The 27,234-nt window shown below is 26.9% G+C and overlaps 2 protein-coding genes and 1 long non-coding RNA gene across 3 annotated transcripts; all 3 read right to left on the reverse strand.

The window, feature by feature from the left end:
- Positions 1-5,199: 5,199 nt before the first annotated feature.
- LOC114179531 lies at positions 5,200-7,394 on the reverse strand. Its single transcript, XR_003603481.1, has 4 exons — positions 7,200-7,394; positions 6,733-6,819; positions 6,065-6,153; positions 5,200-5,277 (listed from the first exon to the last, which is right to left on the reverse strand). It is a non-coding gene; the product is annotated as an uncharacterized LOC114179531 (long non-coding RNA).
- Positions 7,395-9,727: 2,333 nt separating this feature from the next.
- On the reverse strand, positions 9,728-15,736 carry LOC114179949 (putative E3 ubiquitin-protein ligase RING1a). The gene is made up of 6 exons (XM_028066466.1): positions 15,550-15,736; positions 15,386-15,422; positions 12,503-12,561; positions 11,000-11,081; positions 10,779-10,899; positions 9,728-10,177 (listed from the first exon to the last, which is right to left on the reverse strand). Exons 1-6 carry the CDS (start codon positions 15,623-15,625, stop codon positions 9,914-9,916), a joined length of 639 nt encoding a protein of 212 aa, XP_027922267.1. The 5' UTR covers positions 15,626-15,736; the 3' UTR covers positions 9,728-9,913.
- A 4,299-nt stretch (positions 15,737-20,035) lies between these two features.
- Positions 20,036-26,641, reverse strand: LOC114174920 (putative E3 ubiquitin-protein ligase RING1a). Its single transcript, XM_028059652.1, has 11 exons — positions 26,615-26,641; positions 26,468-26,541; positions 26,292-26,334; positions 23,818-23,864; positions 22,244-22,325; positions 22,032-22,137; positions 21,916-21,963; positions 21,675-21,782; positions 21,381-21,488; positions 21,015-21,242; positions 20,036-20,323 (listed from the first exon to the last, which is right to left on the reverse strand). The coding sequence occupies exons 2-11, from the start codon at positions 26,529-26,531 to the stop codon at positions 20,300-20,302; spliced, it is 858 nt and encodes a 285-aa protein (XP_027915453.1). The 5' UTR covers positions 26,532-26,541; positions 26,615-26,641; the 3' UTR covers positions 20,036-20,299.
- Between the last annotated feature and the right edge of the window lie 593 nt (positions 26,642-27,234).

The raw sequence follows: 27,234 nt of genomic DNA on the forward strand, positions 1-27,234 counted from the left end.
GTTTAATAGCATAAACATTTCATTTACTTGGTAATATAAAAAAAATCTTTACTTATTATTATTAATTTTTATTTCATTTCAAGAACTCTTTTATTTCGCTAAAACAATTTTTGTTATTTCTCAATCATTGAGTATATATGTTGATATTTGAAAAGTTTTCTTAAATCTCTAAGATATTTTTCGTCTTATCATACCCTTAATTATACATTTATTTTTCTTTGTGCAATTCTTTCCAATAGTCTCCAAATTGTTTATAAGACACACATTTGTTAATTTTTTAATATTTTTATTTTTGTTTATTTTCATCATGTAGAATACTATTTCGATAATTTTTATCTAATTATTTTTTATTTTCTAACTCATTACAATCATACTTTAATTTTTTCACTATGTATAAATAATTTTTATTTACTACAATATAAAAATTTAATGTAATTGTCATGAATATTTTTTTATCACCATCCAACATATATTGGAGTTTAAAAGATACAATATCTATGATAAAATTTTATTATGTTTATTATTTGTTCTTTGCGTCATTTTTTTTTATCAACCATTGAGTATATATGTTGATATTTGAAAAGTTTTCTTAGATCTTTAAGATATTTTTCATCTTATCATACCCTTAATTATATATTTGTTTTCTTTTGTGTGATTCCTTCCAATAGTCTCCAAATTGTTTATAAGACACACATTTGTTAATTTTTTAATATTTTTTTTGTTTATTTTCATCATGTAGAATACTATTTCGATAAATTTTATCTAATTATTTTTTATTTTCTAACTCATTACAATCATACTTTAAGTTTTTCACTATAATTGTATAAATAATTTTTATTTACTACAATAGAAAAATTTAATGTAATTGTCATGAATATTTTTTATCACCATCCAACATATATTGGAGTTTAAAAGATACAAGATCTATGATAAAATTTTATTATGTTTATTATTTGTTGTTTGCGTCATTTCTTTATCAACCATTGAGTATATATGTTGATATTTGAAAAGTTTTCTTAGATCTCTAAGATATTTTTCATCTTATCATACCCTTAATTATATATTTCTTAATTATATATTTGTTTTTTTTTGTGTGATTCCTTCCCATAGTCTCCAAATTGTTTACAAGACACACATGTGATAATTTCTTAATATTTTTATTTTTGTTTATTTTCATCATATAGAATACTATTTTGATAAATTTTATCTAATTATTTTTTATTTTTTAACTCATTACAATCATACTTTAATTTTTTCAATATAATTGTATAAATAATTTTATTTACTATAATATAAAAATTTAATGTAATTGCCATGAATATTTTTTTACCACCATCTAACATATATTGTGGTTAAAAAGATACAAGATCTATGTTAAAATTTTATTATTATTTGTTCTTTGCGTCATTTTGATCAAGTGATGTATTAGAACTTTTATTAGTGTATAAAATATAGATTCATTATAATTTAAAAAATTGAAGTAAACAAACATTTAAAATATATTTTAATTTAAATATTTTTTTCCTTTTATATTTTTTTAAAAATATTTTTCCTTTTATAATTTTAAAAAAAATATTTTTAAAGTTTATCAACTTGGTTTCATTAATGTTTGCAAATTTAATAAATGTTTTGATTCTCATTAAATTTTATTTGGTATTCTAATCTAAAATGTAAACAATTATAATTTATTTCAAAGTATTTGATATCAAAGAAACAACCATACTCCTAATATTGAATATTTGATAATATTATGTTTCCTTTACCGTAATTTTTATTATTTTATAAAAATTAGTTAAAATTAATATTAAAGTAGTAAGTAAACGGGTACGGGTATGGGTACGAGATTATACCCGTTACCCGGTGGAGATGGGGATGAGACAAAACTTTGATAGTCGTTGGATGTGGGTATGAGGATGGGGATGAATTTTTTTTACGAAAATGGGTATGAGATAGTGAAACCCATCCCCGCCCTGTCCCGTTGTCATACCTAAGTGCAGGTTCAAAAGTTTGGTCTATCTTACATAAGTTTTTGTCCGCGAGGTGTCATTTTTTTTTTCTTAATTTAATTTTTAACATGTTTACAAAATTATACCAAGACTTTGGATAGTTAAATAATAAATTATTACAATATTTAATAAGTTTGAAAAACTTTAATAATTTTAATTAATATTTTTCTTTGTTTTAAAATTTATTTTATTATTTTACTTCAACAAAATAAACGTTACAACTGCTATTAAATAAAAACAATTATATTTATTCATTTTCAAATTATTTAATACACTTAGAAAAAATATAATATATATATATATATATATATATATATATATATATATTATCATTTAGTTATTATAAACACATGATTGTATTAAATTTAATTTCGAAAATATTTATATATTATTTATAATTAAATTAATAAATACATTTAATTATAAATACACTCAAATTATTAATTTAAATCAATATAAATTTTTTATTTTATTGTCAAATGATTTAATATTTTTTAACAAAATCTCAATATTAACTAAATTTAATATTTTTTATAATTATTATAAAATAAAATTTAAAAACTATCGATGTTCTAAAATATTAATTATTTTTATTATTACTATGTTTTTAAGTTTTAAAATTTTGTATAATTGCATCATTGTAAAACAGTGTGAAATCTAAAATGATAGTTTAGTTTCCAAGGAATCAAATTTTAATCCAATTTTTTATAATAATGTGATAAAATGAAGTTTAGGGTTCAACTTTTTAAAAATCAATATCTTAAAAAAATGAACAGTATAATAATACTATTTAGGTAAATATTATGAATAATATATCATTTGAAAATGTATTTTTAGAAACAGTGTGCTTTGAAGAAAATGTCAAAATAGTAGAAGCAAATTTAGTATCAAAATATTGAAGTTATTCTCTAAAAAAAGTATTTATCATGAGTTACGAGATTTTAGAGTAACGGACTTATTATAGAAAGTTATTAGATCATTTTAACATATAATTAAGTTATTATTAGATCAGTTCATTAAGAACATTAATTTGAGCTTTAAAAGTTGTTAAAATGACTTAATAAAGACTTGTAAAACTTTATAATAAAATATATAAATATTAAGAACAAAGTCAAAGCTGTCACATAAGGAAAATAGTTAATATTAAGAACAAAGATATTTAAAAGGAAGTTGAACAAATTACAAAGATGATAAAAACTTAGGTTTCTTACGAAAGTACTGTAATTTTTGTCAAATTTAGTGATATAGGCAGATTTTGAAAAAAATATGTAAATGAAACTATTAAAAATATGAAGCATACGATTTCGTTTTTTTATTCTATATCATTTCTTTCTCTTTTAAAGTTTTTACTTTTCATATTTTTCTAAATTTTATATAAACTTATCTTAATTTTAAACTATCTTTCAATATTATGGTTAATGGATATTTTAAAGCTTTTTATATTTTCTTAAATTTGTGTACAATCATATATTTTTATTATATTCTTTATTCTTTATTTTGAAATATTTATTAATAATTTAATTAATGACTTAATTTTTTTTAAATTTTTTTTATATTCTTTATAAAATTTATTTATTACAAAATTAAATATATATTTATAATTTTAATTTATTAAAACATATCTCAAAATATAAAATATTTTTATATATTCTTAAATAATATATATATATATATATATATATATATATATATATTAATATTAAAATTTTATATACATAACTTTAATAATAAAATTATCTAAAAATTTGAAAATAAGAAATATTGTTATATAAAACTAAAAAAACATAACAAAGTTTAAATAATAAAAGAAATTAAAACATTATTTTTAATTTCTTAATTAAATTATTAAAAAATATCTCAAAATAAAGAATATAAAAGATTATATGTTGAAAATTTTGGAAAACATAAAAATATTTAAAAAAATACATTAACCGTGTAATATTAAGAAATAGTTTACAATTTAGATAAATATATATATATATATATATATATATATATATATATATATATATATAAATTAAAAGAAAACATAAAAGGAAGAAATTGTAAAAGAAAAATAAATGATAAAAAAATAGAAAAGAAAAGAAGTCCTATGTTAACATCACGACTTCCATAAGTTATAAAACTAATATATATATATATATATATATATATATATATATATATATATATATATATATATATATATAAACAGTTGAAAGAGAAATCGTTATAAAATATGACTTTGATATAAAATTAAATCGTGTGTTTCACCATTTTTAATAGTTTGAAGTTGTGGTTGAAAAAGATAACTTTATCATTTATGTAAAATTTTCAAAATCTGCCTATAAACACTACTAAAAAAAAGCATTTTAGCGACCACCTATTTTGGTCGCTAAAAGACTTAAAATTGGTCGCTAATCATTTAGCGACCAAAATAGCGACCGAAATTATGTAGTTGCGAAAACCCTGGTGGCAAATTCATTAGCAACTAAATTAAGTGTTGGTCGCTAAACAGTCACCGAAATTTCGGTCGCTAATCTGTCGCTAAAATGATTGGTCACTTTTTATTATAAAGACCAATTTAGCCACTAAAATTTTAGTGGCTGATTCAGTCGCTAAAGTGACAAAAATTATTAACTTTAAAAGGTTCCTAATTACTATTTTGGTCGCAAATGTGAAAATATAGCGACCTTTTATTTTTCGGTCGCTAAATAAATAATTTTTTATCTTAATTAAAATATCTTTTAGTGACTAAATCAGTGGCAAAAGTGAAAATATTTAGCAACCAATATATTTTGGTGGCAAAAAAGAGAAACGTTTGGCAACCAATATATTTTGGTAGCAACTAATATATACAATATTTTTACCTACTTGTGAACAATATCCTAACCTACTTACAAATACCACAATTTTAATAATGTTAAATAACTACTAACTCAAATATGTAATGTAATAAAGAGAAGTATAAAAATAAAAATACACAAGCACATGATCCAACATAAAAGAAATTGAAAATAGTTCTAAATAAATATGCAAGTTTAGAAGTCATCATATAATTAAAATTACACTGAATGGTCTTGTGATATACTATTATTAGATTGGTCTACACATCATTTTTACTACCATCACTACATTATGCGGCTTGAACAACAAGACCAACAACTTTTGCAATTACACGTCTTATTGACAACAACTAGATCTTGTTATTTTCCTTTGAATTCTTAGGACTCATGTTAGGATTCTTCTCCCTTTGTTGCTTTATCACTCCTTTCCTAGTAGAGCACACAACCTGCAAACAATTATCCTTTTTCATCATAAGCAAATAATTGAGTTACCTTCATCATGATTTGCATATTGGGACCACACTACTAAGTAATAGAAACATATCATTTAGAGTGTTTTATTTTATCTGAAAAAAAAAATCATATTAAAACCACATACAATTAAATAAGTGAAATTATTCATATTGAGGTCAGTTTGGAAAGAAGATAGTTTACCTCATTAGTTGTTGCAACTCCCCCATCAATCAAATTGAATTTGGTGACATCATTTCGAAAGTAGTGAGGTGGTATATAAGTTAGAGCAGATAAGGTTACAATGCATATATAAGACAGTTTCACATCAAAGCTAGGAAGTGTCTTAAGTTGCATCATGAATTGGGAAAATTGTATGAAAAATGTAGATATAGTAATAACTATAGTATAAAAACGGGATGAAATAGAGTATACATAAGAAATCATATATGAAAACTATCCATAATTAAAAGACTCATAAACTGAAAACCACTATAACAAGCATATTACAATGATCCATGATTAAAATGTCTTCTTAAACACTTGGCAAGCACATTTCTGGTTAAGGCATGTATCCAACTTTGAGCATTTTAAAATTTGAAAATAAATACAAACCATAATTTCTCATCTCAAAGTAAACTAAGAATGCACACATTAATGGGCTAAGCAATAATAATAAGAACATACTCCAACTGAAGGGGTTACTTCCTAAACACCAGACATACAAAGAGGAAAAATACAAAAGGCAGTGGCAGCAACAAAAGTAATAAACACTGGACATACCTGAACTGAAGGGGTTACTTCGTTCAATTGAAGCACCTTCTTGAAATGGTGATCTTCCTAGGATGCCACACAACCATACCAATTTTAAACTATTACAAAAATAAATAACATAGTCAACAATTCAACTTTAAACTTTTATTTCACATTTATTTATAATAAAAGAGTACATTAAAAATGCTCCACTCTTGGATAGCATCTCTCTGTTATGTGTGGAACTATCTAAAAGTAAGGCAAAAAACAAAAATGAAAATCAAGGCACCAACAACAACTACAAATAGCTTCAAAGAGGAAGAATCAAAGATAAAACATACAACTTTCTATCCAAATTGGCTTAAATTATATTGATGTAAGAACCCCTGTTTGAGCACAACCGGAACTAAGCCATGAATTTGTGGACATAAATAATTGAAGTAAATTGCAAGTGAAAAAACATACCAAATCTTACTATTATCTGTCTTTTTTTTACATTATCATTAACCAATATGCAACGACTATTCTACCATTATCCTAACTTTTTTATTAATGTGTTGTAGACAACGATTATTTCCCGTTTAAGAATATTGTTAGCTGCTTTAATTATCAGAAAATAAATCTCCACATAATAGTTGATGGAACAAAAACTTATATTCGACTTGTTGCCACCAGAAATCCTTAAGTAAAAACTCTACCTTGACAAGCTTCCAATCTCGTCCCTCACCACACGAACAGTGCTACCAAAGGACATTTGCTACAATAAATAGGCTTCACTATCCACTCTATTCAGATGTCACAATGCAAATCAACAAAACTTTAATGGTTAGTGATTAAGAAATAGAAGTAACAGAACATGGATAGGGAAAATAAAGGGAACGAAAAACAAAAAGAGAGATTCTCAGAAAAAGGAAAGCCTCACATGAATATAAAGTTTAAATCTGCATAAAATTTTAGACTTTGGTCTCAATCATATTTTTGCAGCTTATCTCAAAAAGTTGAACCCCTAGATCTAACTTTTTACGAGAGCAAAAAACCCTAGTTAGAATCTTACAAAAAATTATGCTTGTATCAACCAACCTACGTTTCCATCCTGGAATTCCAAAGTAAAGTGGCATGTAATCAACTAGAAAAGACAAATCTGAAAATTTCGTATAGAGGTTACCTAGGACGGTGATGGTGTCCTTTTCGCTCCTTTGGCTTTCTTTCTCCCTAATTTCCTCAACAAAGTCAGTTTAGGAACTGGTTTTCCTTAAAAAAGTTGCTCTGGCTGACTTGCCCCTTCAACTTTCGGATGGTTCTTCCTCCATGGCCTACTCTTTCACAAGGTGACTAAGTTAATGAAATGTCGTCCGTAAGATTTTCATTTGGGAGGGAAGTTTTATATTGTCTTAAATTTTGGAGGGAGGGGAAAAATATAGGGAAAATGAAGAACAAAAATAAAAGTAAAATAAAAGTTATAATAATAATTAAATAGTATAGGTGTAATTAAAAAATTTAATATTTTTCTAATTAAATTTAGTAGTTACTAAAATTGATATATTCTTCTAATTAAAAAATATATATACTTATTATATACGAACTTTCTCTTCGTAGCTAATATTTCTAAAAATAATTTTTACTTAATTTTTTGTAATATTAAAAATTGATAACACAAAAATTCATAATAATGAATACATATTAATTACTATGTATCTTAATTAAGTATTTATAAAATTGTTTTTAAATGAATAAATATTTTTTATATCATTAGTTATTAAAATTATAATTTCTAGTTATATTATAGTGAATCTATAATTTATAATAGAGATAAACAAATATTAACATGTAATCTTATAAAATTTAAACAAATATAACAAAATTACTTCTAAATAAATAAATATTTTATATGGTCATTAATTACTATAAATATATGAGTGGTCACTAAATTTGTTTATAATGAACCTATAATTTTAGTAGATTTTAGTAGAGCTAAAAAAAATTAACTTATAATCTTATAATTTTTGTCAATAGTAACTAAAAAATATTATATTTTAATTAGGTAACTACAAAATTATTTATAAATAAATAATTATTTTGTATGGTCCTTAATTACTATAAATATAGTCTCTAATCATAATACAATTTTTATTAATAATACAAGCTATTTTATAAATCAAAGTCGAAGAAATTAAGATTTTGGAAAATGTCATGTTAGAGTGTTTAAATGAAAAATAATATTTTAAATTTACATATTAGAACGCTTAAATTTGCATATTATAGTGTTTAAAAAGGTGAAAAATCAAATATATAAAATTTATCTTCAATTGATTAACACATAAATTTAAATTGAGTAATAATTATATTTTTTTTCATAAAATTCAAGTCTTACATCTTTCTTTCTTTTTTTTTTTCTCTCTTAATTGTCAATTCTTTTAATCTTCATCCATATTTTCTTTCCTTTGGCAACATATGCACAGTGGGTTTCAAATATTGATTTGAGATAAAAGAGAAACAAACTTAGAATTTTTAAATTAAGAACTTTATCAATCTTTCGGTCAAATATTGAGAGTGAGAACTAATATGGACTTCAAAATTTTGAGACTTTTTTGTGTTGAATCTTGTTCTTCTTTTAAGGAACAACAAATTACAAAAATAAATAATTTAATGAGTTATAATTTATATTAAATATTAATCTAAAATGTATCATCTATTAGTTTAAACTAAGTAAGTATTGATTTTATTCTTAAATAAAAAAATAAACAACAACAAATTGAAAAGGTAAATAATTTAGTTAATTATAATTTATGTTAAATATTATTCTAATATTTTTGGTCGCTAATCTAGTCGCTAGATATCATGTGTACTAATATAATATTTATTTTGGTCGCTAATTTGGTGGTAAAATATTATTTTAGCGACCAGATATTTTCGGTCGCTAATTACTATATTAAATATAATTTTAGCGACCAACATATTTTCGGTTGCTAAAACAATTTTATTTCAGTCGCTAATTTGGTGGCTAAAATATTATGTTTAGCGACTAACATGATTCGGTCGCTAACAACCATATTAAACATATTATAAATTTTTTGTGGCAATTTTAATATTATTTTGGTCGCTAATTCGGTGGCTAAAACATTATATTTAGCGACTAACAATATTCGGTCGCTATTTTGGTTGTTATATGAATAAATGTTACTATATACTGATTTGGTCGCTATTTCGGTCACTAATCTGCAACTATTTTTGTTCGGTCGCTATTTCAGTTGCAATTTGCGACCAATTTTTTTCGGTCGCTAATGTTGGTTGCTAAATTGTATTTTTTTTGTAGTGAAATTTGATAAAAAATTAAACTACTTTTATATATAAAAAAAAACGTTTAAACTAAAAGTCATGAAACCGAAAAATATAATTTTTTTTGGACAAAGCTACATCAAACAAATTTTTAAAATTAAAGGTTCAAAGGAAACCTAAAGTGTTTTTATTTTTGGAGAGAAACAATGCAAAACTTTTTTAGTTATTATGATAAGAAAAAAAAACTGTTGGAAGAAGAAACAACTCCTTCAAAATTTGTGATTTATGGTTAATTTAACGAAATAAAATGAGCCCTCCAATATGTAGGTGGATTGAAAGAAGAATTTAGATTTCCTAGCATATGACAAAAATTGAAACATAAAAGACACTAAGGAATAACAAAAAATTATGCAGGAACTGCCGAAAGCATGTTTAATTATTATACGAAGAGAAACTAGTTTTGATAAATCTCAATTTCATGAACTGAGAATTATTAAGGTGCATTCAATTTTGCATGCACTGATAAAAGTTAAGAGAGTTATTCTGACCGTTGGACAAAGATCAAACGGCTTAAATTCCATGAGTATTTTTTCCCAGGTGAACTTATTTTTCTGGAACATTTTCATCAGCAGTTCCATCTGCATGGAGAGTGGCAGATTCTCCATCTTTATTTGGTTCAGATTCTGTCTTCTGAGCATCAGATGACGACTCTTTTCCTGCATTCTTATCATTCATAACCTCATTCTTCTCATTTCCCTTCTCATCCTTGCATGCATTTCTGATTGTTCTGCGTCTCCTTGCAAAACTTACAGCGGTTGCCTTAACCTTGTGTTTCCTCTCCAGTTCTTCTATTTGACGTTGAAGAGACTGGGAAATGGAAATGATGATTATTGTTACTCATATTACTTCAAATGTTATAATTAAACATTCTAATAAATGCAATCACTTTTAATAAACATTCATATTTGAAAGCAAAGTAAGCTACTGAGCAGAAGCACGAACATGAATTATCGAAAAAAACATATCATCAATTAAGAAGATAATCATCTTTATATTTAAGAATCACTCTATTAACTAATAAATAAAATTAATACAAAGAACAAAAAAATATAACGTTCATATGAAAAAAACCATCCGAGAATAATCATTATATACAAATTTTATAACACAAAAAAAAATACTCTCATCCTTTGATTCCAAATACACACATCCTTTCCAGAATAATAATTTAGTTACGTTTCACAACCCTCTACTACAATAGAATAAAAAATAGTAAAACATTATCTCAAAGTGTCTTTGATTTGGGACAAAGAACATAATGGACTTAAAGTGTATTATATAGTCACTAACAACCACTTCTTAACTTGTCTCGGATGATGTAGAACTTTTCAAAAGATATAATTTTCGTAAGGCCAACATGAATCATTAATTCACATAAATGAATGCAAGGTTTAAAATGTTGTCTTACCTCGTCCTCGTACTGTGCAACATCTGGATGGATGATAGAAATGAGATGATCATAGTGGCGATCATCGCCTAGTGTGCATCCGCCAGGAAAATGTTCACGACAAACTGGGCATTCATTCTTACTGCACTCAAACCAACTCAAACATTTCAAAACCTACGACAACACTGTCCCAAAATATTCTGAGAGATGATAACGTATTAGTTCGAAGCTTGAGGACTAACCAGAGGCGTATGGCTTTCTCAATGCACTCTCCGCAAAACCGATGCAAGCATTCCATAACAATTTTGGTTTTTCGAATTACACCTTCACATAAAATGAATTCAACCATTTTCGATATATGATTTCATAGTTACAAATACAAATAAAAAATTGTTTAACATTGACATTTTTAGTGATTGAATTCTTATTTAGAAGGAAAAAAAATCAGCTATACATGTGCATTTAAAGGGCCTATTTGTTTGTTACTTCCAAGGAAAAAATGCTATTTCTTTAAATATTGATAAGTTTAAAAGCTAAAATTTCAAAAAGATTTGTTGGTGCCATTGCATATATGGTAGAAAGGAAGTAACCAAAATAGTTACTAAACAAAATAACGAAAGAATAAACAAAGCACAACACTTGTGAAGGCTTGCTATTTTGTCACATTTCACATTAAATCAGGAAAGAAATAAAATTGTGTGTTTCCTTAGCAAAATCTTACCTTAGATTTATACCAATGTGGGAGTCAAACATTTTATTGATTTCAAATTATGCATGTTGACATAATTATAAGATTCAAAAAAGTTAGATTGAAAATTCAAGCCTTGAGTTTAAATCCTAGTAAAAATAAAAAAAAGTTGAGTATCTTATAAAAATAAAGATTTATAAATTTATTATTTTTAAATTTTGGAAATTTTTGGTTAAAAATGGATATTAATTTTTTTAAGTGGATTAGACTTATATTTCCATTAATATTGTATCTTCTTAATAAATTATCCTCTTGATAAACCTAGCAGGTTATGATAAATAAAAGAACATTTTTATTTTTTTATAAAAAATAAATCACTTTTATATACTATACATACTGCATTTATCCTCCTTTTGTGAGGAGGATGACGTGTTCAAACGCTTAAGTATTGACATTAGGAAGAATGCGGTCTGATTAATGTACACTATCATTATACTATTCGGAAATTAGGTAGGGGTCTGTGCTTTAGGTAGGCATACTTTTTGCCTCATTTGTTTTGTGGATCACAAAGTTGTTCTAAATTGTGATCATCTAGTTTTGAATGGTCTTTTGTTTTGACGGAACCAGGATGCTAAGCTAATGCATCTATTTGTCCAGGTCCTGCTTTTTTGTATAAGGGTTAGAGGACCCCTCAAGTGCTCTACTTAATTTATTTTATCCTTTGCTGATAAAAAAAAAAATACTATACATACTGCAAAGTTGTAAACAGGTTAATGATTTGGTTACTTTACACGGTTACTTGCATACTTTTATGTCCATTTACAAATGTCTTCTATGTCAATATTTTGGGATGACTAAAGAACATATTCAATGTAATATGATGGAATTTAGATATAACATAAATTCAGATCATGTGTAATTGTTAAGTTTTTATTATAACTTGCCCACAAAAAATCAGCAAAGCAATATATTAAGACTTGCAGCATAGCATGTTTAAGAGCAACAAATTTATAGCAAAACAATAATTAAGTAATCTACCAACCGTTTAATTTCATACCTAGGCAGATAGGACACTTAAGATCTTCGCTTATATCTGACAAGTCTATTTCCATACAGCTGCAAATAAAAACCAATAAAAATGATATCAAAAAACGTAATTATTTAACCTTTCCTTAAGTCACTCGTATTCACTTAATAAAAAAAATCATTCTAGGAATAGGAAAGAGAGAGAGAGAAAAAATAATATTTATGAAAAAAAAAATACTTTCAAACGATTTGACTACTTAATTAGTATACAAATCTTGTGAAGGATAAGAATAATTTATAAGTAATCTCACCATAAGTGAAGATTTTTGAAAAAGTTGGTAATACTAAACATAACCCAGTGTCAAGTTGATGTAATTTATATAGGAAGATAAAATTCTTCCTCCATGAATAAGTTCATGCTAAAGAAAATAACATCCCTGTTAAAAAAGGGTTTTACATGAATGCTGTAAAAGTAAAGCATATTTCCTTATAATTAAACATATGTTTTTTTTTCCTCTGTTAGCATCATGATGTAATCAAATTCTACATTACATTTTCACGGGGTGAAGCAAAGTTCAGCATTTTTCTTTTATAGACAATAAAAGTTAAATAAATAAAAAGGTCTTCGTTATTTCAATCCTTTAACATAAAAGTCATACATACATATTAAACACACACACACATATGATGGATTTGTTCAACATTTTGTTGCATGTTTAGATTAACTATTCATATTTAATTCACATTTGATCTAGGATCTGTATAGTATTAGTCTTATGTTAGGTGGTGATCATCGGGTAATTAATTTGATTCACCCCAACTCAAATAAACCATTGCCCCAATGCCTGCCACCAACACCCAGCTTCAAGAGGACTTGCTCGTCGCAGATTCTCTGACATCTGAACCTGCAGTGGCAAACAAGGATGCCGACACTCAACATTCGGAGGCACTTAGCTCGTCGCAAATTTTTTGGCATCGGAACCCGTGGCGGCGAATAGAGGTGACAAGAGACCCATTGTCTCTGATCTATGTGTGATTAGACTTCAATTGGGTGCGCGATAGGTGAAGATTGAGCAACTTTACCAAAAAATAAAATAGAATAAATTAGAAGTGGTTCTATTCCGTATTTTAAAGGGTCTTAAAAGCAATAACCCTTATTTGTAATTGAAACACCTAGTAATTAAATTATTTGTAATTGAATTATCTTCGTTTCTTTAACAATTATGTTTAGATGAAGTAATTGAAATATCTTAAATTTTAATTTTTTTGTTTGGATAAAGTAATTTAATTTCTATTTTATGACGAACTTAACTCTTCCTTTGAGTGTAACTTAATTTAGCTTGACATTCAGTCTGGGTTAACTCGACCTTCGGTCCGTCTCAATCTTCGACTCGGGTCAACCCAACTCGAACTTTGTCCTAGGCTGCCTGGCTTGACCTTCAGGCTATATCGGCCTAGCTTGACCTTTATCCCGAGCCGACACGTCTCAACTTTCGACCTAACTCAGGTCGTCTTGACCTTTGGCTTGAGCCGACCCAATTCGTACCTTCGTCCTGGCTGACCAAACTCGACGTTTGGCTTAGGCCAGCCTAGCTTGAACTTCGGCTTGATCAACTTGGAACGACCTTCAGCCAAGCCAACCTAACTCTACCTTACTATGCCTTTGGCTTGGGATGACTCCGCTTAGAGCCATCTCGTCTCGACCTTTGATTGAGCTAACTCGACTCGACTTGGGGCCTAGACCGACTCGGTTTGACCTTCGGTCTAGGTCGAATGAGCTCGTCCTTCATCTCGTGTTGGCTTTGCACGACCTTCAACCGGGCTGACCTGGCTCAACCTTTGACCTGGAGAGACTCGACTTGACTGTCAACCTTCGGTCCGACCCAATCCAACTCGACCTTTGTCTCGAACTAGTCTAGCTCGACCTTTGGCCTGGATTGATCCATCTCGACCTTCGTTTCGGCCTTGCCTTTCTCACTGACTCTTCTCGATCTTCAACCTAGCTCGACCTTCGGCCCCTCCTGATACTGCTCGATTTTCGACCAAGCCAAGAACAATTTGATCTTTGGTCCGATCCGAGCCAACTTGACCTTCGAATCGAACCGACCTGTCTCGACCTTTTGCCCGACTTGACTTGACTTTTTGGACCTATGAACTTATTTATCCTAACAAATGAGCAATTTCATAACTTGGGTAAAAGCTCTTTAAGCATGAGTGAAGTATAGAAATGAAGGACGTGCTCTTGCTAATGGAACTATTGGTGAGACTAGCTAATGGAGTCCTGAATTAACTCCTATTTGCTAAGTATGGAAGGAACTACGTATGGAATTATTAACGGACAAGCTTTTGTCTAATGGATTGGATCAAACATTTTTAAGTCTCTTAAAAACCTAAATGACTTTCTTATTTTCCGCTTTACTAAATTTTTTATGCTAATCTTTGTTGTCTACCAGTTTTGGTCTAATTCCCAATTATTCTTGATGTGCTTTTGCACATTAATTAACCTTTCATTTAAAAAAAAATCCTATAATTACAAAATGGTTGTGTTGACATAAACACACAGGAAAATGACCAACAAACTATCCCGGAGCATGCACAAATCCAATTCATGCTGAAGTCAACAAAATTAACCATCTTTGGTGAAGGATTCAACACCTAATTGAATCAATCATCCATGACCAGAAAAAAAAAAAAATCGAGACAACGTGCGCATCACTCATAAATATATGCGAAAACTACAACAAACGCTTTAAAACACATCACACAAAACAATAAACACAAAACGAACCACCCCCAGACAGAATCAAAATGAACATTAAATTTAAGAAGCAGCGAAACCGTTCGAAAAACGATAACAGCTTATCGTGAAGTAAATGACTGAAGAAATGCAGAACGATGGATCAGCTTAACCTACATGTCGTCGTCGCTCGATGAATTGCTTAGATCCGATTCTGAAGAAAACAACGAGGCAAGAAATGAAAAATGAAAATCACAAATGATACAGTAAAGTTCGGATTAAAATGGAAGAAGCATTTATGCAAATCCAGACACAGTAATTGAGAGGAACATGAACCATACCAACTTCATTTTCAGATTGCACTTCCTCTCCGGGTTGCTCCGGTGGAGGCTCGTCGGGGAGCCTCGGTCCTGACATTATTTTGTCTCCGATGAAAAATCTATGAAGGAAATGAAAGCTTAACACGCTTCGTAGCTATCAGTGCTACGAAGCGAAACAAGGGTAAGTTGGCGAAGTGAGAGTTCAACAACGCGTTCAACCAGAGAGGGACACAAGGTGCCAAAGTGCTGCATAAATAGTGAGACCATGACTTCTACCTAGAGTTTATCAATCAGAACACGCCACGTGTAACATGTCAGGGACAGTTTCGTATTGATACGATGAAATTGAGATTACGTAATGAAATAGTATTCAAAATTTTAATAAAATTATATTGAAATAAAATTATTTATGGTGAGCTGAGAACGTACAATTATTTATTGAGGATAATTAATGTAACATACAAATATATTGATTAATCTTTGCTGGCCATCATGTAAAATATTAAATTTGTTACAGCATTTAATACATGATATAAAATAATTTGTTAAATAAACTAATTATTTAGAGAAAAACATTTATTACTAGATTTAATAAAATTGTAAAAGTATTACATTTATATTAAATGAAATTGATTACTCAATAAAAGTATTTTACAAAATTTAATTTAATTGCAACAACGTATTGTTTCTGCATATTACTTGACAACTTTTTCTTCTTTGAATGGTATATATCAGTATTAATTAAATTATTTAAATGAAGTTATCTATAATTTTCTGCATCTTGAAAATAATTTTTACCAAAATAAAAAATATTATAAAAAAATAAACACGTTTGATGATAGATGTTTGTTACAATGTTTTTACTTAGTTATATAGAATATTATAGTTTTCTTTCTTATGCTAAACACGCATGCTACCTAGTTTTAGTTTTTTCTGGTGTTATTGTTCGAATATATGTATAAGCACAAGTGGCTCAATATTAGGGATGTAAAAAAAAATTACACGCCGATATTTGTAGATAAAATTTGTAATGGTAGGAAATAAATATTATAAATAAATATATGCAGATAACGGATACGGGTATTTTTTATACCTGTTAACGGGATGATGAACACGGGTATCATGGTATCCGTACTCATGGATACCCGTACCTGCTATACTCTCATTTAAATTAAAAAAAATTATTAAAATATTAACATATTGATTTTGAATGAATTACTTTTTTATCAATTAGTTTTTAAAAAAATTTCATTTCTTTGTAAACTATTATTCAACACTATTTAGAAGAGTTATTTGGACTTTATTTGAAATTTATGAATGTTATTATTGTATTTTATTTGAATTTACAATTAAAATATGTTGTTAAATATTAATTTTTATTTTTTTGTAAATACTCGCGGATATTCGTGGATATTAAATAAATATATGGATATCCACACAAATATGAATACGGGTACGAAACATATATTTATTCAACAGGTAGGACACAGAAAAACTACTACATGTACCTTATCCTCCCGATTGACATGCCTACTCAATATGAACCAGCATTAATAATATATTTCTATTAGATTAATTATAAAGTTATATTTAAGAAAACAAATTAACAAATATTAATAATATATTTTTATTAAATTAATTATAATTTATGCTTAAAAGTAAAATTTATTTTAATTATTATTAATGTTTATTAAATTTTATTAATATTAAAAATAACATTTAATTAGTTGAAATATTTTTTTAATAACTTAAATTTTATTTAAGAAAAAGAAAATGATCCGTATCTTCATTATCTTATCATCAATTTTTATTAGTGTTTATTAAACTTTATTGATATTAAAAATGATATTAAATGAGTTAAAATATTTTTTTAAGAAATTAAATTTTATTTAAGAAAAAAAAATGATTAGTATTTTTATTATTTTCTGATAATTTTGATTTATATTTTTTTATCTTTATGTGATTTTTCGTTTACTAATTTGTTTTTTTTTTCTATTGAGAGTTTTGGTAATTTATTAGATTTGTATTAGGATTAAAAATGTTTTTTTAGTCGTTTTATTATTCCATTTTTTTCGTTTTATAAGTTTAAAAAGTTTTAAAAAGTTTCTTGTGAAAATTAAATAAAATTAACTATAACAATTTAATAAATAATTTTATTAAAAGAACTTAAAAAATGAATTTTAAATAAAAGTCTCAATATTCATATTTCATTTAAGTTTTTCAAACTCTTAACCCGTCCAGCATTAAAACTTATCTCTAACATTTAATTATTTTGTCTATTTTTCATGTAACGTACTTTTTTTATTCAAAGAACGCGTCAATTCTTTTCCATGCCTTATCTACAAATTCTTTAAAGGAGAAGAAAATCGGAACAATTAAATAATGGAAAACATTGATAAAGCGTGTGTATTAAACTGAGATTTAATTTTCTGAATGTCAATGCCAATACTTCCACATCTGAAATTACATTGAAATTCAGGGAAAGTCTTAAACGAGATATATTTCATTCATAAAACGTCTAGTACGATTTATTATATTATAATTTGAATAAAGTTGAACCAAAAATTAAATTATTTTAAATTGTCCGAACTATATTTTTTATTTGCATTAAGTATTTTATTTCAAAGTATACACTTAGTCCAGTAAATTATAATGAATTTGAATTTAAATAGTAATATTTAAAATAATTTATCTTTTGAAAATTAAATAAATATAAGTCTAGTATAACAGTTTAAACAATTTAATATTTTTATATAATTTAACTCGGTCAGTTTTTTCTTTTTAAATTACAAATAGTCTTAATTTAAGCATGTCGTTTTATATCTATTTTCTTCATAAAAAAAGTGCCTCCATCTTTTTTATTTTAAATTTTACTTCAGACATTTAAAAATATTGTGCACATGATGATCCTTTTATGATATATATGATGAATAAATATGTTATTTAACAAAAAACTTTTTGTTACAACCTTTAACAGAAATATAAAATATTTTCATTTACTAAACAAAACAAATATTATTCAACAAAAATGTTTATTACAATATTTTTTTTATCAGTCAAAACAGAAAATACTATATTAAGAGATATGAAAGTATCAAAGAAAACAAAAGAAAGACCTTACATAAGATTAAACAACAAAAATCACAAAAATTTGATTCATATATTTAAACTCATGAGATATTTTTGTCTTTAGATTTGTTTTTTACTCACAATTAAGATTATTTCTTTCAGATCCAAGATTTGTGTTTTTGTCTATTGTATTGTCAAAGATAAACACATAAGATATGAACATAACTCATATTGTAAGGAATTGACACCACCTCTAATCCAAATTCTTAATGTAATGAGTTTATGGGTTTTTATCTTTATATGTTGTTCAATAACTCATATTGTATTTTTACTCGATGTAAAACTTAGACTCACGTTTGAATTCACAACATTTTGTAACTATGCTTCTGTTTTTGTTCGTCTCGCTTGAGCATCTTTGTTTTAACTCAGTGATTCACATGTGTTTGTTGCGTTTTCTGTTTTCACTTCAGTTGAGTTTTCGTTTGTATTAGTCTTTTACACACTATTGTATATATTTTTCATTCATTAAATAAAGGATGATAATATTTTGACTACTAAATTTTGATAACTTTCTATTATTTATGATGTGTCATTTTTTAAGTGGCTTTGAAATATTGAGAATGAGAAAATAGAAAAATGGAAAACCACTTAGAAAATGTCACCTAAGATTGTAAAAGAAAATTGTCAAAATTTAATAATAAAAAAATCATTTTCCTTAAATAAAATAACTTTCTCCTTTCTCCCTTTCGCTCTCTTTGTTTCGACCCTTTTTCCTTGGCCTACATCTTCTTTCTCTATTTGCAACATTATGTATCTAGCCACATTTTATCTATATAATGCACCGAATAGAAAATTGTAACATATATTCTTAGATCCTGTTAGGGTAGCATGACTGAATTCTCACCCATCTTCTACACATATGTACTTTCAAAACAAGTTTACATTCAATGAAGAGATGATTGCAATGGTGTTCAACAAAAAGTGCACGTGAAACATTTTCCTTTACAATAATCATGATAATAAACTATTTTTATAAAATTCAACATCATCACTGGGAATCAGATTGGTTGCAATAAATGTTATATTTATTAAAATAATGAAGACAATAGTGACTGTGGGAAGAAGACAGAACAACTCAAATTACAAACTTATTTTAAGGTTGGTTTATAAAAACAATATATATGCCTTCTAATCATAAAAAAAAATGAGTCTATAGACTTTTCTACAAAATTACATCAAACTTACAACAAAAGGTTAATATTGTTCAAACTTACGATGTCAACTGAACTAGATTACATACATAAAATCATGAAAATTGTGTGAAGATTGAACAAATCAAATTCCGCATTTGTGTTTTAAATTATAACAATTAGAAAATTGAATTCAAAATCCATGAATATATGAGTAAAACCTTGTGCTAGAGCACTAATTAACGATTATCAAATACAAGTTCATACATAAATTCTTGATCAAAATATTTGTGAAATAGTTTAGAACACCCGAAGTCTGTAAATTGTAGAGTTTCTACATATCCACGGTTCTGACTAACCGAAAAGGTTCAGAACCATTTTCTCTAACATGAGAGAAAATTATTGAAAGAGATAAAACAACCTGACATTTTTCAATGTTCTGTTTAATTATTCATATAAACATATAATAGTTCAGGGTTTGTTCATCATCTGCTAAACCCAAGCATATTCCGCTACTTCAGCTTATAAGCGATGAACTGCAAATAACAAGTTCAAGAAAAAAAAAAAGAGATATTAAAAGAAGGAAAGCTAACGACCCTTACAAAAAAATCATCCATTAACAACCAATTTTAATAACAAAAAATTATTAATTATTATAATTAATTACTAATTTATAAAATAAAAAATTATTATTTGTTAAAATAGTCACTATTATAAAAAAAATTATAATTCGTCTCTAAAATTTAGTTATATATCAAGGTTTTGTTTACAGAATGAATTAATTTATAAATTGATCACTAAACATTAATTACTAAAATTTTGATTACTAAAAAAATTATTCTCTAATTAATTACTAACCATAATAATAAATATTTTAATAACTAATAATTTTTTTTATTTTGTAAATTAACATTTAGATTGATTACTGCACTGACTAATGTTTTTTTTCATCAAAATTGTTTACTTTTTAAAAAGAAATTTAGTGAATATTTAATGGTACTAAAAGAGAAAACATAAAGTATCTAGTTATGCCTTCTACATGGTTATACAAAATTTCGTAGTAAATGCTTCTAAGAAAATAAAAATAAAATAATAAAATAATTTTATTAATTGGTTTATATATAATCTAAGTTCAACTTATAAGATGATATATTATTATATTTTATTTGCTTACGTTGTTTACATATATTTATTAAAAAGTTTTCGTAGGCCACATTTAGAGTTTACCAGATGACCACAGTTGGTGAGATTGGGAGTGTAGAGTTGACCCAAAGTTTCTTCACCTCGCAGAACACGCAATTTGTGCTTGTTTGGGTCAACTTTTATGTCACTAATTACAATATTGCCTCCTGATTCTTCAATCAAGATGTTACCACTTAAACTATTGCCTGCTGATTCTTCAACCAACAATAATTCAACTTGATTCTCCAGCAGCTCACTTTTGAGTGCAACATGCTGCACATAAAAATCCAATCAGAATTAATAATATATATATTTTAACCACTATATTTTGATAATTTTTCTTTTACAATTTATTTTATCGACAAAGTATATATATATATATAATGATGACTTATATGGAGAGATAATAACCTTGCAGAGTGTCTTCACTGAGCAAGTAGGCCTGCATAAAAGATGTGGTTCCTCCAAACTTGGTATCTTTTGCTCATCCAAAGAGACAAGCACAAGGTGAGTATCCAACTGAAAATAACATAAGACCTAGTCACTCTATTGTATCACTGAATCATGAGGGTAACAGAATATTGAAATATTCAGACAAGAGAACTTAACAACCTTGCTGATAAATATTGTTAAATTGTGATGCAAATTTCTAGAAACTTTACTTTAATAAAATCTAAGAAACTATGGAAGTAGCAAAAAAAATACCTCCTCAGCGTTCAATTCAGAATTACGTAGAAGATCAACAAGCTTGGCGAGGCGATTTCTCCTAGCCTGCTCGCGACTAATACTGGTGTTACTCTGTTGAAAATTTGCCTGTTTGTATAATAAATTATATACTTAATGTAAAATCAGAAAAATAAAAACCCTAATTCTAAGAAGTTATGTTCAAGCGACAGCATTCAGATTATAACATCCATATTTCAAAAGTTTTTGAGCAAAGTTGCACCTCTTGAGCATTAGTCCTCTCATGCAGATGCAAAGCCACTTCCTGATCCTGTGTCAGAAAACCATGTTCATGAGTTTTTTATTCAATTAGAAGCCATTTTTCAATCGTATTATTACCTTTTTCTTGTGCACTATAGCAGAAACTAAAGCATCGTATTGTGGGTCTTCTTTCAGTGACATTTGACCAGCAACATGAACATGACAAACAGGACATTCATTGACACTACAATAAAACCAATTTGGATTCGTTAGCAGTTGTAAAAATAAACTAATGTATCCCAATACTAAATCTGTAACACAAGAACATAGATTGCAGTTTGTGGACCAACCCATGGCTCATGGATTTCTCAATGCATTCTTTGCAAAACTTATGAAAGCATTCCATCAGCGTTATTGTTTTCTGAATGACTCCTACACATAAAACGAAATAAAGTATCTTTTACTATATAATTTGTAAATTGGGAAAGCAAATAAAATATGCCTTACATGCTGCATTATTTGACATATCTAAAAGAATGATATAGATTTTTCTATAAATTTAGTTTAATTTATGCTAAAATAAAAAATGGTATTTTTTTTTTAAATCTAAATCTTACCTTAGATTTCTGCCAACATGGAAGAAAAGTTTAATAATTTGAAATAATGAAGGTCAACAATTGCATGCATGTAACTAGAATGGACTATGACAACTATTTTAGTTTCACACTTTTAGAATCAAAGAACCTTTTTATCATTTTAAAAGAAGGAAAATTATAATATGATTGTCATTTCTTAATTTTCATTCCTATAACGTGACTTAGTGTGAATTATTAATTCTTTTAAAAAAAATTATAATAATACACTAATTAATGATCACACTAAATCATGTCAGGAAATAAGAAATGAAAGTCAAAAAAATAAAAATTATAGTATTATTATACTTAAAAGAATTTGAATAATAGTTTAAACACTCAATGAATATGTGACGAAGGAATTACATAAAATAAATAAATAAACAAACAAACAGAGAGAGAACAACTTGCTTATTGCATTGTCATTCATTACGCTGACAAAAATAATGATGCTGAAAACACTCAATAAAATTTGGGAGTTTTTAAAGGAAGGGTGCGATGGAAATTAAAAATAAAATAAATGAAAGGGGTGCAAGATCAGATAATTTCGGGAATTTGGAATAATAAAGGAATCAGAAACAATACTTTCAAAAACGTTTTTTTGCATAATCAACAATGCAAGGCTTTTTGTTACTAAAATTTCAAATGATAGAATCGCTCAAAATAATGTCACAATGCCAGTTTTATTTCTTTTCTTAATACAATCTTTACTAAAGGACACTTTGAAATCACAATGCATAAGGGGCTGCTGGAGGATTCAAGATTATAATGAAAGGAGCTAATGAAAACATAAATTCTTAAATTGATTATGTTTCCTCTGGTACAACCTTAATTACAAAAAGGCATTAATTATTATTTTTTATCAATAATAAAAAATATAAATGGAGAAGCACCTGAAGTGGAGTGTGCCAACTTTTTTATACATAAAAAAAAATAAAGAATAAAATCACATAAAACTAAAAGAGAAAACAACATCTATAACTTATCAAAAAATAATATAACAATTTAAGATAAATATTCTACCAGAAAAACAGAACAGATTTCTTGAGACAAAGAGACAAAAGAATGTTAAAAGTTTTACAAGTTCAAGAAAAAATCATTGTCTTAACTAATTTTGTGATAAGATTTTTGTTTTGTTTTCTAAGCATCTAAATGAATTGTTGTCTTATCTTCATAAAACAAAACTTTTAGTAAAGCTATCACGTTCATGCTTAGAGTAAGTTTTTGTAAGCTTATGCAAATTTTTAGCAGAGAATAGTTAAGGAAGCAGGCATCAGTAATAAATGACATACCTCGGCAGATAGCACACTGCAAAATTGACATATCTATAACCACGTGCCTGTAAATAAACATTAACATTAGCAAACATTAATATTTAATATTTTAACGAGATGATTGTCAAACTGCAAAATTCTCGACTCCTTGTCCTAGGTCAATGTATTGTGAGAAGATATTGACAACCAATAGAACAGATAGTCCACACAATAATGTTCTGAAAATTACTCAGACGATTTTTCTAAATTGTAATGAATACATAACTTTTTACACAAATCATTGAGGTGAATTTTCACCCAGCTATATATATTTGAGTTTTAAAGCATCATATTATACAAGTAATGCGCATTATTCTTAGCTTAAGAAAGCAGCGACCCAATGAAAATTGTCACTAGATACTAATGTGATTTTAGGGAGTTGCTAGAAACATAATAACAAAAGACAAGGACTAGTACATAATATCACATGCTCACTCCATTAGGCTGGGAAGGAAATTAAATCATAAACACTAACACAACTACACCACAAAAACTTTTATGACAATGAGATCGTTGTATTTCTGTTCATTTTTGTAAATTACCCGATATTTTACTAAAGAATGCTAGTTCAACTTGGATTATTAAACATAATGTTGATGGCTAGATGAGTAAGCTTAGATAGTCACTTGGTGTGTAAGACCATTTTTGAAGAACCTATGTTTTATTTACAATTACCAAGATAAATAATGCTTGTACTTAAAATGTAAATGCTCTGTTAAAAATATATTCTATTCTTTGTTGACAAACACAAAACATACACAACCATACAAGCAAGATAGAATACACATGGATCACTCATACACTACTAAAAATTCTTATTTTACATGGGTTTTTTCTTACAAATTTGTTAAAAGAATTTACAAGAAAATATTTTTTCTACTATTTTTCCAAGAATCTTAATTAACAAGTAATTTTTTTGTGAGTAATTATTTCTTAAAAAATTATAAAATTCGTAAGTATTTCCTACAAAATTTGTTGTGAAAAGTGTTTTATACCAAATATTTTATAAAAAAATTGACAATAATTTCCTGCAATTTTTTTTCACAACAAAATTTATTAGTTCTTAAGAAAAAAAATTTCAAAACAAAATTGACAGAAAATATGAGTGTTTTTTTAATAGTGATGAAATATTAGAAAATCACATCAACACTCAAATTCCACTGAAACGTGCAATGCAGAATATAATAAACACAAAATGAATCAAGTCGAGGCAGAATCAAAATCGACACGAAAATTCAAGCAGCAGTCAGACTGTTTTTAATGCAAAATCAACAAATTACTAAGTAAACAACTAAATAAAGCGAAAAGCACAAAGCAATGCTTGCATCTTTTATAAATAAACCAAAACACATAGTAACACTCCCAAAAACAATGCAAAATTTGTAAATATTTTCTACGAAAATAATTTTAAAACAAAATTGATAGAAACATAAGTTTTTTTTTGTAGTGATAAAATATTAGAAAATCATATCAACACTCAAATGCCACTGAAACACACAATGCAGAATACCGTAAAAATAAAACGAATCAAGCCGAGACAGAACCAAAATCGACACGAAAATTCAAGCATCAACCAGATCGATTTTAATGCAAAATCAACATATTACAAAGTAAACAACTGAATAAAGAGAAAAACACAAAGAAATGCATGCATCTTTTAGAAATAAGCCAAAACACATAGTAACACTCCCAAAAATAATACAAAAATTTATAAGTATTTCATGCTAAAAAAATTTCACAACAAAATTAACAGAAAATATCAATTTTTTTTATAATAATAAAATATTAAAAAATCACATCAACACTCAAATTTTACTGAAACACACAATGCAGAATACCATAAACACAAAATGAATCAATCCAAGGGAGAACCAAAATCGACACAAAAATTCAAGCAGCAACCAAACCAATTATAATGCAAAATCAACATATTGCAAAGTAAACAACAGAATAAAGCAAAAAATACAAAAATATGCATGAATCTCTTAAAAATAAGCCAAAAACACATAATAACACTCTCAAAAACAATGCAAAATTTATAAGTATTTTTTATGAAAAAGATTTTAAAATAAAATTGACAGAAAATATAACTTTTTTAGTAATAAAATATTAAAAATCACATCAACACTCAAAGTCCACCGAAACGTGCAATGCAAAAACTGCCACTGGCAAAACCAAAATTGACATGAAAATTCAAGTAACAACCAGATCGATTTTAATGTAAAATCAACAAATTACAAAGTAAACAAGTAAATAAAGCGAAAAGCACAAAGAAATGCATGCATCTCTAAGAAATAAGCCAAAAACACATAGTAACACTCCCAAAAACAACACAAAATTAAACCATATATACACAAAAAAACCAGCATAGACAGCAAAAATCTGCATAAAAATAAGCACCATAAATGCCGATTAAAAAACAGAAGCAGTGATTAACAAAGTAAACAGCTTACTCCGCCTCGTCTTTGTCCTGGTTGCTCAAGGAACCGTTTTGCTCTGATTCAAAAGAAAACAAAAAAAAAAAAAAGTGGATTACAGACGAAACATGTGATTAAATGAAACTATGATTAAAATTGAGAAGCAGTCACACAAATCCAAACGCAGAAATTCAGACGGAAACGGCACGTACCAGCTTGAGCAGTGTGTTGCACTTCATCTTGGGGTTGCTCATGTTGGGGGTTCTGTGCTGGCATTCTGATTTCACTGAAACCAAACCCTATATGAACAAAATGAAAGCTTAAAACTCTTTGAAACTAGCAGTGCTACGAAGACAAACCTGCGAAATGAAGCTGGCAAAGTGAAGAGTTCAACAACGCGTTCACGGATAAAGGGACAGAAGATGGCCAATTTATACACAATGTGACTTGAACAGTGATGTTTGTAAACCTATGAGAAGACGCCACTTGTAATGTCTGGGACAGTTTTTCATGTTGCGTAGTGATGATGATGAAATATAACACTATTAAAAAAACTTATACTTCTTTTAATTTTGTTTTAAATTTTTTTAAAAAAAATATTTATAAATTTTGTTATAAAATAAATTATAAAAAATTGTTATCAATTTTTTCACTAAATATTTTGTATAAGATAATTTTTATAATAAATTTTGTAAAAAGTATTTGCAAATTTTATAATTTTGTAAAAAATATTATTTACGAAAAAAACTACATGTTAATTAAAATTCTTAAAAGAAAGGTAAAATAAAAATTATAATTTTTTTAATAAATTTGTAAGATAAATATTGTGTAATAGGAGAATTTTTAAGATTATGGGATGAACTTGTGATTCGAGGCTTCGAGAAAAACTACAATGGCACTTTCTGTCAACTTGTGAAAATCTGTGGGATGTGAAAAAACTATTTACACGATACACTATTCAAATACCATTAATTAACGT

The sequence above is a fragment of the Vigna unguiculata genome, chromosome 3 (assembly GCF_004118075.2).
Source record: "Vigna unguiculata cultivar IT97K-499-35 chromosome 3, ASM411807v1, whole genome shotgun sequence".
Taxonomy (NCBI): domain Eukaryota; kingdom Viridiplantae; phylum Streptophyta; class Magnoliopsida; order Fabales; family Fabaceae; genus Vigna; species Vigna unguiculata.

Coding starts and splice junctions, on each gene's coding strand:
- LOC114179949 (XM_028066466.1), bottom strand. CDS start 15,625: ATGTCAGGACCGAGGCTCCCCGACGAGCCTCCACCGGAGCAACCCGGA. Junction 15,423..15,549: donor GCAATCTGAAAATGAAGTTG/GTATGGTTCATG, acceptor TGTTTTCTTCAG/AATCGGATCTAAGCAATTCA. Junction 11,082..12,502: donor TAAGTGTCCTATCTGCCTAG/GTATGAAATTAA, acceptor TTTTATGTGAAG/GTGTAATTCGAAAAACCAAA.
- LOC114174920 (XM_028059652.1), bottom strand. CDS start 26,531: ATGCCAGCACAGAACCCCCAACATGAGCAACCCCAAGATGAAGTGCAA. Junction 23,865..26,291: donor CAGGACAAAGACGAGGCGGA/GTAAGCTGTTTA, acceptor GTTTATTTACAG/GCACGTGGTTATAGATATGT. Junction 22,138..22,243: donor GAGAAATCCATGAGCCATGG/GTTGGTCCACAA, acceptor GTTTTATTGTAG/TGTCAATGAATGTCCTGTTT.